The sequence below is a fragment of the Colobus angolensis genome, unplaced genomic scaffold (assembly GCF_000951035.1).
Source record: "Colobus angolensis palliatus isolate OR3802 unplaced genomic scaffold, Cang.pa_1.0 Scaffold124, whole genome shotgun sequence".
In the NCBI taxonomy this organism is placed as follows: Eukaryota; Metazoa; Chordata; class Mammalia; order Primates; family Cercopithecidae; genus Colobus; species Colobus angolensis.
Window position 1 is genome coordinate 62,445 of NW_012113586.1, and position 13,142 is coordinate 75,586.

General features: G+C 37.2%; 1 protein-coding gene across 1 annotated transcript in view; it reads right to left on the minus strand.

Annotated features, from left to right (window-relative positions):
• Positions 1–8,935: 8,935 nt before the first annotated feature.
• The window catches only part of LOC105505369 (myomegalin-like), a 36,752-nt gene continuing 32,545 nt past the window's right edge, over positions 8,936–13,142 (minus strand). Inside the window, exons 13-16 of the mRNA XM_011933192.1 lie at positions 12,700–12,816; positions 12,337–12,474; positions 10,895–11,007; positions 8,936–9,483 (exon numbers count right to left, since the gene is read on the minus strand). Of these exons, the coding sequence (XP_011788582.1) occupies positions 9,309–9,483; positions 10,895–11,007; positions 12,337–12,474; positions 12,700–12,816 (543 nt within the window). The 3' untranslated portion in view covers positions 8,936–9,308. The remainder of the gene's footprint in view (positions 9,484–10,894; positions 11,008–12,336; positions 12,475–12,699; positions 12,817–13,142) is intronic.

The following is a 13,142-nucleotide window of genomic DNA, read 5'->3' on the forward strand; positions in this document are numbered from 1 at the left end:
TCAAATCATTGAATTTTAAATTTTATTTAAATTAACTTATATTTAAATGACTACATGTGGCTAGTGGCTACCCTCCTGGACAGCACAAATCTAGGGTGTTTCTTCCTCCTTATATTGATTAAAATTAAGACTGTTCATATATTTTAAGACCCAGAGCTATGTTTTACATTACTGATTTTTTGGGAAGTGTAGAAATTTGTTATGGTTAATTTATCAAAGAAAATCTACTGTGACACTCACTGTGTCTTATAGAACCTCCCCAACTTAAAGAATCTTGAAATCTTGTTCTCATCCTAGCCTCAGCAACCAACCAGTTACAACTCCACTTCTGACCACTGATTAACCTGGGCCTCAAAGAGATTAGGTAGTGAGTCCAAGGTTACACAACTAGCCCTCAGAAGAGCTGTGCCAATAAGTCAAGACTCTGGATTCTTGGATAGAAGGCACTCACTTTTTCTTCTGGTGACAAATCAAATCTATCTTTGCTTCTTCCTCCAAGACCAAAGAACCTTCTGTTGAGTTCAGACATCCAGCCATGAAAGTCTCTGCTTGAATCATGAGCATTCACTACCCAATGCGGGTAAGGTAAGTGGGGCAGTTCACATCTACATATTTGCAATGGCCCAGGCTGATCTCATGGAAGTGCTAACAGGTAGTAAGTATGCTGTCATAACAGCTTAGGTTTCCTCATCTACACCATGAACTTTGTGTTAACTTTGGATCAAAGAAGGGTCTTGTTCAGTGAAGCCCCTACCACCTCTACCACTCAGCATCTTTAGAGGTCTGTGGCAGACACTGTACAAGAGGAATTTCCAATACTTACTCATTCAAACCAACCCCAGAAACCATCTTACTCAGGATGCTAGCTGAGTAGAGGTGTATGGACACATTCCCTAATCTTTTGCTGCTTTAAAAACTTACTGAACCCAGGGTACTAATTTACCTAGGACACCTATATCATGTTATGCTTACTTTAGAAAATCTTTCCCTGTACAACAGTAGCAATCACAATCTTTTATGTTTTTCCAGCAAAGGAAATGAATTGTCTCACTCAGTGACAGAAAACAGACTGTTCACATTGTTTCTCTTTTGAACATGGGGCTGGAGAAGGATCCTGTAGTTGAAGAAAGCTCAGCTCAATGAGGTCAGGATCCTCATCCCCTACCATTGTTGCTGGGTTGTGTAGTCAAGCTGGGCCCACATCCCAGAACCATTCCTGCCAGGTTCCAGAAGTTAGAATTGGAAAGGGTGACTGTCACTGGTCTTGACGGTTTTTATCTGACACTTTCTGTCCTCCACTTATCTTGGCAGCCTTTCTGGTGCCACATCTGCATTCTAGGATAATGCTCCATCTTATTTCACTTCAGAGCAGGATGTTATGGTTCTGGCTTCATAAGGAATTAGATGGAGACAAACAAATGCTCATCTCATCTCAACACTCTACTACACAGGGGTTTTGTTTCTTCCCTTCTTTCTCTTCTTTAAGCTAGCTCACAGTCTTCTTCCATTATGGCAACTTTAAGGGTTGCTCAGCCTTTTAACAATTTGAATTAAAATGCTGAAATTTTTCTCCCATGTTTGAGGGGTAATGCTAAAAAATTTATAGAAAACATGGGAATAAAAGAGTAAGTTATCTCATACAAGGTCCCATATATAAGTTTACATTAGACATCTTTTATCATTTTCCACTTTTTAAATTAATGATAGAACTTCTCTTTTGTGAGTGATACCCTTTTCTAAACGTTTACAGCACAACGAAACACTGTCTTCAGAACTAACTTGGAATACTTTGAATTTCTAATTTAAAGGTACCTATGCTTTTACATTGATGACTCTTCTGTTTATTTTTTGATAAAATATAAAATAGTCTGCTACCTTTAGATTCTCTGAAAGCTAAGAATCTCTTCATTTAACTTGCTTCTTCGAGATTAAGCTTTACATGTTAGACTGGCAATTTTATCAAAAACTTTTATTTGAGGCTTCAATAAAAGTTCTCAACTTGTGGTTCTTGGAAGTTTCTAGGCTGTTGTCCCTTATTTAGATTTAGAAAATTATTTTCTATCAGCTATCTAGTTCTACAAAGTACACAAAAATAAGCCTCTAAAACATAAGACCACAAAATCCTTGGGAGAAAATGTAAGCATTATGCAAATATAAGGTATTCTTATCACTGAGGCAAAAATTCATACTACTGTAGAACTTTTTAAATTGAGTATGGCATAATAATTAATAACATGAACTATAGAGATAGACTGTCTAGATTTGAATTGTGCTTTTTTCGTTAGTTATGTCACTTTAGGCAAGTCATAACCTTTCCATAACTAAGTTTCTTCATTTAATAATTAGGGTTAAGAGCATTATCTGCTCCACACTGTCGTAAACTTTAAAGGGTTTGCTGAATTTGAAGTGCTTAGAACAGTGCTTGGTACACAGTGTGTACTCAATAAATATCATCCTTAAACAATATTATTACTGTTATTGTAAGTAAACTGAAGTGGTCCATGGGCTTAGAAGTTGAAGACTCAGAAAGTTGAAGGCCATAGAACCTAAATATCATCAGCAGAAGGAAGTGTTATACTTGATGTTATTATCTGAAAGATCTTGATGGATTCCACCTGCACTTCTTCATTTCTGAATACTTGTTTCCCCAGCAGGAGGCTTGAAATGACGCCCTTTGCTCTCTGCCTCACAGGACATTGAAAAAGTAAAGAGTTGTCAGTAAAGTAGGTTGAACTCTTTGGAACAGGCGCCTTACAAAAAGGATTAATCATCATTAAACGATAACTGTCTTAAAACTCCAACATGCATAAGTAAGCCTTAGGGGAAACTTCATGACCTTTTTTGGTTTTGTTTTATTTTGCTTTAGAGATGAGGTCTCATTATGTTGCCCAGGCTAGTATTGAACTTCTGGGCTCAAGGGATCCTCCCACCTCAGCCTCCAAGTAACCGTGACTACAGGTGCATGCCACCACACCTGGCTCATGACACGTTAATTCTTTAGTAACGAGTCCAAACTGGGTGGAGTCAAGACCATTTCCCCCAAATTCTACTCTGTAGTCATTATTATCTTCCTTTAAGCCATTAATATGGGATCAACAGAAAAGGAGTGTTTTTCCATATAGTTGCTTAGAACATGGCAATGTTCTAAGATCATATTTTATTAATTTTAAAAGGTGATCTGAAGAACTAAAACTTTAAGCATGCATAAGTTGGCAGTGCCAAGTGTTCTTTCCTTCGGTACTGGGCCTTTGTGTCCGATACTCTCAGCCCCATCTCACTTTCACTCCCAGGTGCTCTGCCATGCGTTCATTACAAGAACGCTCACAATTTCATGTCATGAACTAACTACTGCTGACTTTAATATTATGGTGCTGTATGAGAGAATCAAGGAAAAGAGGCCTCCTATCAAACTACAATTTCGCCTGCACACATTCCCTTCAGGATCATAAGAAAACGATTAAGATTCCATATAGTCCTCCATAGTTTCTGCTAAGAAATGAAATTCTCTATCTAGACAGATTCTGATCATGGAACAGAAGTAGTAGAAAACTGCTGTCTGCAGTCAAACCCTTTATGGCATATCTTTGTCTTCAAATTGCAACATCTCTTAGGTAGCCTTAGGGCTTTCCAGCGCATATGTTTCAGAAAGTAGCTGTTTTAAGTGACTTGAAAAGGTCAAATCATAATCTAAAACACTTTTGGGGGTATGAAATCCCACTAAAATTCTGGAGTTTCTACTTCTCCAAAAGGGTAATTATTCAATACAGCTACAGTTTTCTATATTTAGGCTAACCAAGGCACATGCAAATTAGGACTCCTGGGCAGACCAGGAGATACAAACACTGCACCTATTCTGTGATGCCATAATTCTGTAATGTCAAGAAATTCTTCCTGCTCACAGTCTCTTTTTTTCTTCAAAGAACAGGAGAAACAGGCTTTTCTAGGAATGTTTAGAGACAGCACTCCCCACCACAGCTGGCTCCTCAAACCTCTGTCATGCTTTCAGCTATTCTCCTACAGCAAAGAAAGCAAGGTTTTTAAGGTAAAGTAGCCTGTGTCACATTTCTGGGGAAAGTGTAATACTGTTTCTTTAGTCTTACTTCTTCGAGAGGAGAAAAATTCAGGTTTCTTCTTCCTTCCTTTAGTTAAGTAAAGACTCATTCTATGAGCCTTGCTTTAACTTGGAATTTAGTAAATAATCAAGACTGATTCTCCTATACGGAAAAAAAAAAGATACAAGCTTTCTCTACTTCTTTTTCTTTTTTTTTTAATAAATATTTTAAGAATAAAACCAAATAGTTTCTTTTGGCCTTTGATAATTTTATTGGATCAGTAACAATTTTTTGTGTGTGTTTCAACTAAGATAGCTAAAATTCTAACACTTATATATAAAAATTACACTGCATTTTAGGACAAATGTTAACACAAATTAACAGCACAGTGCCATGAAGAAATGAAAAATATACAGCTTATTTTGGTGGGGAAATGGTCCTGGAAATAATGTAATGCCAAGTTTCTGATCATTTAATATATCACTCACCTCCTTCTTCATCTGATGTTATGAACCACTTTATTTATTTATTTGAGATGGAGTTTCACTCTTGTTGCCCAGGCTGGAGTGCAATGGCATGATCTCGGCTCACTGCAACCTCCGCCTCCCAGGTTCAAGCGTGAAGTTATGAATCACTTTAAGTCTTCTCAACAACCCACAAAATTTCAAGTAAAAACTAGTAAGACTTCATGGATGCAGACAAAAACTCCTAATTTATAAAACATGCTGGTATAAACGCATGCCTCCAAAGGTTATAGATTGAGAGAGGTCAGTATCTTGGAGCTATGACTTTGATTATTGTAAAAAGAAGCACTACATATTCATGTTATATACTAAAAGTAAACCTACAAGGAAGCCAATTTGGTTTATGTACTTAAAACCACTATTCTTCATATTATTTTAAATGCAACGTTTTCTGACGTTGCTGAACTTTCTATTTTACTCTTCCAGTTTTAGTAAGAGGAAAACAGTATGATAAAGATTTTTACTTCTGGAATTTGACTTTAAACAACAAAAAGGGAGAGTAACACAAAAAGAATCAGTATGTCCCTTTATAAGTTTAATTATTCTTATTTGAAACCTGGTAGAATTAGTACTGTCAGGACCACAGTTTTGTGTTTCCTTCCATTTCCCATTCTTTGTTGGAGGCAAATTACGATGCTATTTTTTATTTAGAGAATTCATCTTGGCCCAGGTGAGAACAGGGAGAAGTTGAAGACTTACCTTCTGTTAACACTTAGATTACTTAAAAGCAGCAGGCTTGTTATTTGATCATAATAAAATGTTTTAACAAAGCTACTGGTGCAAAGGGTGAGAAGGTGGCTTAAATCCACATTCTAAAACACATTATAACTGAAATCATTACTCTACAGAAATCACTCCAATATATTATCCTAGTGACTCATTTCTTCTGTTTATTACTGTATTGCCATACTCAGGTTCCATATTTCCAGCTATTTTTTCTATGGTACAAATGGTTCCACACTACCAAAGAGAAAAGAAAAGCTCACTGAGCTTTAACCCTGAGAGAACTGAAAGAAAATACTCTGTATTTTCTCAGGTATCTCACAGGATATACCTGGAAAAGAAAACTGATTTCATTTGTTCTCTCTCTAGTGCAATTTCTACAAGGTAAAATGGAAAATGGACTTCAAGTGTGTGAGTTACTAATATTTCTTCCTAACTTCACAGGAAGTTTGTCACCTTTCTTCGCAGGATACTGACTGTAAAGTCAGTAATACTCCATGAGGCCCTATTTGAAAAGGCCACTTGAGCTTTTCAGGGATGCCAAATGTCAAGATTTTGTGATTGTTTTATAAAAAAGACCTTGAAATGGGAAAACAAGTTTATCCTATCAATGGGAACTAGAGTTTTCTAATACTACCTCAAGAAAAGCAAAGGTATTATTGTTATCTCTAAGACTTACAGTCCAAAGGAAAGTGACTTTAGGTAGCTCAGTCAACCTTTATTTCTCAGTGAAAAGGACAATTTTCAATATAATGTGATCTGCTCCTCCTTTCCACAATCAGTAGACTCCAGATCCAACTGGAAGATCAACGTAAAGAGAACTGAAATCAGTTTTCTTGAACAGTTTTTGAAGCTTTGAGCCAAACATCTCATGACCCAGACACTGAATTAGGAGGATGAATGAACATAAAAGTGATAGTTTCTTTATGTATATCTGCCACAGAGTTTACTTATGTATAAACTGTGTAAACAGAATATACTCAAGAACCCTCAAGGAAACTAATTATTATGGTTAGGAACACATATGCTATACAGATTAAGATTTTCTGGATCCTTAATAGATCTCTTGCTATATATAATGTCATAGAAACATCTTTTAAAAATATAAATAAGGAAAAATGTATTTCCTCTAAGAAGCAAAGGTACTGAAACTATTACTGCTGTCCACAACTGAATGAAGAGAAGAGGGTGTGGAGAAGGTTGGGTGACAGGTAAGAGTGCACATGATCAAAGGAGAAGGCGGACCTACTAACATAGTCCAATAATGTCTTTTTGAAAAAGTTATAACTTGGCCATCTAAAAAGAGAACAGCAGATGAATGTTGATTTATACTAGGTGCTAATAGTCATCAAATTTTCAATACTATAAACTTTCAATAGCAAAGAGTTTAGGGACATATCTGTCTAAGGACATTTAGTTCACTCACTAAATAAGTCCTCTTGGAGGTTCTTTTCAACTCTATACTTCTAAAACCTACAGACTTCATCTACCCTTAACTCTTACAACCATTACTCTGCATTATTTGCTATTATTCAAAAAGGAAACGTGAGAAAAACAAAATCTATCACATGGATTTTTTTTTCTCAATTTAAGTTCTATGCTTCCAATTAAGCATGGCCTAAGGAAAAATTTACTTCATTATTTTTATTTGAAGATTATTTTTACTCAAGCACAAGATTCTATAAGCACACAATGCTTTATCTAAAATTACTGTCATGTTGAAAAATGACTGTAAAAGGTAGAATAATCCAGTATGAGAGTCTGTGCTCCTGAAGAGAAAATGGAATATTATATCATGCTAAATATTATTAAATGATCTGTCCAACCACAGCATGATCTATGTGTGGATTATAAAATTTATCAGACTCATGCCCTCTAATCAGATGCCAAATTATCACACAAAGTTGTTAGACCAGCAAGCTCTCTCCAGGTAACACTGTTTGCAAGCCTCATTCCAGCTATCTAGACCAGAAAAAGTTAGTACCATATTTTAGTCATATTTATGACATTAAAATCAGACTTTCAATTTATCCTGCTCTCAATCTACTCTTGCTGGAGGTTGAGAGAAGTAGGAATGATTATTAACATAAACTGTAATCACTATGAGCCATTAGAAACCATGCATCACCCAGAGCTGAATCTTACTAGCAGACTCAGAAGGCTTCCTTGTTCTATTAGTAAAATTAAGGAAAGAGGTTCCCTAAATGCCTTGTTGTAATTACACGACAAACTAGTCTTCAATAGGTTGACATTTCTACAGCTCCATTACCTTCCTCTTTACTTCTGGAAAGTTACAAAACATTCTGTGCAAGAAAAGGTCTCTTAAAATTAGGAGACCAAGAAAAGTGGATGGATCTGCCTACACTTCCTATCTCCTTCCTTAAATGACTCCTTTTTCCTCGAAAGCCATTGAAACTGAAATGGCAGATCCATTAAGAGTAAGGCTTATGGCTATCAATCTTTTGCAAATTACCTAATCAGAAGATTCCAGAGTGCTTCCCCAGTAGAACATTTTCTCCCTGTCCACTCTAGTTTGACTGATGCTCTACCTGTTATAGACACAGCTAAAGTTACAGAAACAGATGAAATTTACAATGTAATACAAGCCATGTCAACATGTGAAAGAAATAAAGTGTCACGTAAAAAAAAAAAAACGGAAGGAAAAACAATTGTGCCCCACTTAGTTTAGAAAGGGTATCCAGTCACATTTATTGTGCTAGAAAGCCTCAATCGCTGTTCCCAAATTTCATATTTAAAGTAACTGAAACCTCAGCTTCTAACCTAGGAAACCTACAACCACAGGAAATAAAAACAAATTCATGATGTTGAACCCACAAAGCTGCAAAGCAATCTTGGTTACTTTTCACACTCATGATTGTCAAGACATCAGAAATACAATCTCCAGTGCCCCTCTCCTTATACCTGTCATGTTGCCATAAGAAAGCATTGAGACAATGATTAAAACTATAAACATACATCTGTAACATTTCTTTCTAAACTATTCGAGCACTTCAAAGCCTGAAGCCTTTTACTAATTTTTATATGGAGAAATGTATACATACTAGTGAAAAACATAGGACCCTATTTAGTGCCACAAACGGAAGATGCAATACCCTCCTTTGGCTATACTGAGTTATTTGGTGAAACACTGAATGTAAAGAGGGATACTACATTTGAAATTATCTTTGTAGACAGAGATCATTCTGACACTGGAAGACCATTCTAGAAGTCATGTTCTGACTAAACAGCATGACCTTGGTTTAAAGAAACCTAAAGGAATCAATAAAGAACAAATTTTAAATAGAATTTAATCTGTACCTAATCTAATTTCACTCGTGTACAACAGTCAACTCTGAGACAGTATTGGAGATAAAAGTTTACTATAATCACTTTCATAGTTTTTGCCTCTGTTCTTTAACTTGACCTTCCCAATACTTGCAGTCTACTATTACAAGACTACTCTCCTGGTTTTGATTACCTTCTGATAAGGATTATATCACTTTTACGAAGTCATTCTTATAGACTCTCAATCTCTTTCCCACTCTCTCATCTTAAAACTTGTACTCTTTTGATTTAAAAAATGCTCTCACTCAAAGAGGAGTTGACTGAATGGCAAAAATAATACACACACATGCATTTATGATATGATATGGAACATATGAAATGGATTGTGAGAGTGGGGGAAGAATAAACTTTATTGGCCCACAGAAGGGATGAGGGAATGAGAAGGGGCTAGAGATACGAATGAATAAAAGTGGAAAAACTAAAGCAGAATGATTTAAAATGTGCAAATACACTTTGCAACCTCCACCATTCAATTTGGGGATTGATATGTATATACAGTGAGATCCATGTAGGCTAAAGTGAGTTTCACTTTGTAGTTGATGCTACTTGTACCAGTTCTATCATTAGTAAGTCACCGTTTAATTCTGCCAAAATCAGATAAGGATCTTTCTGGTTAGTGCAAACAAGGTTTTCCATCCTGGGCTGCAGTCTGACCCGCCAGTGCTCAGTAGGCATGCTTGTGATGAATTCGCACACTTTCCAGTTCCCCACCTCCAATGGCGGCCAGGGTCTCCAGCCTGTTTAAGCGCTCCAAGCTTCTTCCAAGAACTTCTTCTAGCCGACTGCGTAACACCTGAGCCCCTTCCAGTTCCACCTGCAGAGTTCGGTCTCTCTCAGAGCTGATTAAACATGCCACACGGAAGGAAAATGGATTAGCCATCAACTGTAGTGAGTCCACATTTGCTTCCAAAGAACCATCAGTGCCACTTTGAGCCACACGACTTTGTAAAGTAATTGTTCTCCAGGACACAATAAATGAATGTAGTCTCTGTGTGGCATTTGTGTTCACTGCTGATAGATTAGTAAAGACTGCTCCCTTTTTAAAAGCTTGCCCCTTATGCTAGATTCTGGGCCAATTTCACATAAAATTATAGCCCCTAAGACTTATCTCACACCCCCATAGCCCAAAAAAGAGAAATTTCATTATTTGACTAAAAGCTTTTGTTTCTGAAAAACTAAAACCCAGGACAAACTAAATATAAACTGGAGCAAGACTGAGCCAAGTAGAACCACTACTGGAGATACTTGTTTTCTCATTTGTTACCAAACTTGACTGTGGGATGGTGTGCTGAAAAGGAATCTGGTTCATAAACACTAAAGCTCCAGAGGTTCTGTAAAAAGTAACACAATCAACTGGTCCTATCAGACCTTTCCTCTGCCTTCATTTTCCCTGTAGAAAGAATACGTTTTTAAAGCCCAACAATAAATTACAAGAAACTGAATAGCAAAAATAATAATAACAATAAAAATTGAAAAAGAGTAAAAGGGGCTAGTAGGGAAGGCAAAATGAGAAAAAAAATGAAGAAAATATAAAATGATCCAGAGAGGTATCATATATGTGACCAAAAATCAAGAGGTAGAAGAAAATATATTCATCATGATAGTTACCGGTGGTTCCAGGATGATTTAGCCACCCCAATTAATATATTTTCTTCGATGACATTAAATGAATACCAGTGCCCATTATAGCCTTACTTTTTTTGTTTGAGATGGAGTCTCACTCTGTCACCCAGGATGGAGTGCAGTGGCAGGATCTTGGCTCACTGCAACCTCTGCCTCCCATGTTCAAGTCATTCTCCTGTCTCAGCCTCCCGAGTAGCTGGGACTACATGCATGCGCTACCTCCCCCAGCTAATTTTTGTATTTGTAGTAGAGACAAGGTATAGCCTTATGTTTATAATAGAACAGCCTTTAACAGGACATGGATCACAGAAAAGAAATGAACATACATTGAGTGCTTACTCTATGCAAGGCATTATTTTAGACACCAAAGCTGTCTTATTTAATCTCTGCAATAGCTGTGCGAAACAGGCACTATTCCCGACTTAAGATTTTGACACTGAGGCTCAGAGCAATCCATAAAACAAATGACAAAGTGGGTAGCCCCAGTAATTGTCCCTGTTTTTTCTCCCCTCTTCAGTATCATAAGCATCTGCACTTAATGAAGAATAAAAGGCATAAAAAGAATACAACAGTAAAAGAAATAAAAATTTCAATAAAGAATAAAAGAAAAAACAGCCACTCTCCTACCTCTCTGGATGGGCATGGAACTTCACCAGACTGCTATAGAGCTGTCTCTCTGCTTGTAAGGCCTCATTGAGCCGACTCCGTTCATCTACTAGTCCTTCTAGCATCAGCAGTAACTGAGAAAAGAAGAGAGAAGAAGCAATACGCAAATGGCACAGTGAGACATGAAGCCACAGTTAATCCTGAGAAACAAGAAAATGCATTAGCATGTACTAGGACTTAAAAAGCCCACTATCTTAGTACTTAAGCTTTTGATACCATTTTATAGTTTTCAAATCAATGTCATATTATCTTTTTTTTTTTTTAATCTTTAAAACCCTGTAAGGTGGAATTCAAACATGGGAGCAAAAAGAAGAAAAAGGAGAAGCTAGAAGCACAGGAAAGCAGCTAAGAGAAAGGAGTAAGAGGGGAACAGGACAGGCAAGGGGGAAATATATATAACAGGACTCACTAATATTCTTCATTCATTCAATAAATATTTACTGAGCACCTTCTATGGGACAGACTCTGCTCTAGGTTCTAGGGGAAAGCTTACTATCTAGTGGAGGAAAAAGACGTTCATTAATCATAGATGTGTGTCACTGTGCGTGTAATAAGTGCTATAAAGATAATGAGCTATGAAAATGTATAACCAACAGAGTTGTTTAAGGTAGAGTTAAAAGCCAGAATGGAGTGGGGTGAGTAGTTAGTGAGAGAGATGATAATGGACACAGGGAGTACAGGCAATTAAGTCTTCTGGAAAAGTCTGGCATTGAAGAAAGGCTAAACGAGGCTGTAGCTACAAAGAAATTTGGGGAAAAGATAGGGGTTTCTCTCTTTTTTTTTTTTTTTTTTAACTGGGAGAGACTTGAACATGGTTAAACGCAGATAAAAGAGAAAGATTCAGTCGAGAGGGAGGTGACTTATGTGTGAGTGTGAGGGATAACTACTGGTATGTGTCCAAAAGAACTGCTGCTTTTTTCAGAACTACAAATGTCAGAAAGGGGCATCTACAGCTGCTACCGACCAAAGTAGGAAACTTTAGAGCACAGTTTGTCTATGAAATACCATCAACTAACCCTCCACAAATAGCTAAGATTGACAGCTTTACCATGGTTTATTTCACAGTAGAAAAATAAGGTTTGAGCTGGGCGTGGTGGCGTGCACCTGCAGCTCCAGCTACTCAGGAGGCTGAGGCAGGAAGATTCCTTGAGGCCCAGAGTTTGAGGCTGCAGTGAGCAGTGATCATACCACTGCACTCGAGCCTGGGTGACACAGTAAGACTCTGTCTCATGTGGTGACTCATGCCTGTATGTAATTCCAGCACTTTGAGGAGCCGAGGAGGACGGATCACTTGCGGTCAGGAGTTTAAGACCAGCCTGACCAACATGGTGAAACTCCGTCTCTACTGAAAAAAAAAAAAAAAAAGTAAATAAATAAATAAGGTTTACATTCCAATAACTTACCTGTTGTCTTCGGTTTCCTGAAATTTCTTGACCCTGGGATTCTACTGAAGCAACTTTTTCCCGAAGAAGTAAGACTTCTTGGGTCAGGCGTTCCATAGCTGGTATGTCTTCAGGATCAACCAGTTGCATTTGCAGGTCCTACAAGTCAAAAAATAAGTGTGGATGTGAAAACAGCAATAAAAGGGTTATTCAGCAGAGGAGCAGGGGAACAAATGTTCTTGAAATAGTCTGCCTATACTTTCAAGTGGGATATTGATAATCACTGGCCAAGGGATTCAATGTGTGCAAATACTGTCTGAAGATGCCCTACAGCTATTCTGAGCTGTGAACATTTCCAATGGTCTTTAAAAAGTTTCGAAAGACCTTTATGAGATCTTCTTTAATCTGTATGTTCCTGGTCAGAGACTCCATATCAGCAGCCTGCACCTGCAGCTCTTCTTCTTGCACAGCCATCATGGACTGTAGAGCAGAAAGCTCCATCTGTGGAAAGAGGAAACAGTATCTGCCATGTTTACATTTTAACACCGAGGCAAATGCTTTTGCATATCATATCACTGTCAGCCAGTAATGCAAAAGAAAACGAGAACATGAATAGGGCTCTACAGCATCAAATCAATAATCCATGCAGTATGGCACCAAAGGATGTTTTATGGGAAGATGTCATAGTTGTTCTTAATGACGTCTTCCACTTTAGCTGGCACTATAAAACACATCAAATTTGTTTAACAAGCTTATTATGATACTGAAAAAGAATGGTCACCATTAGCAGAAGCAAGAAGAGATGAAGTTTTTTTTTTTTTTTTTTT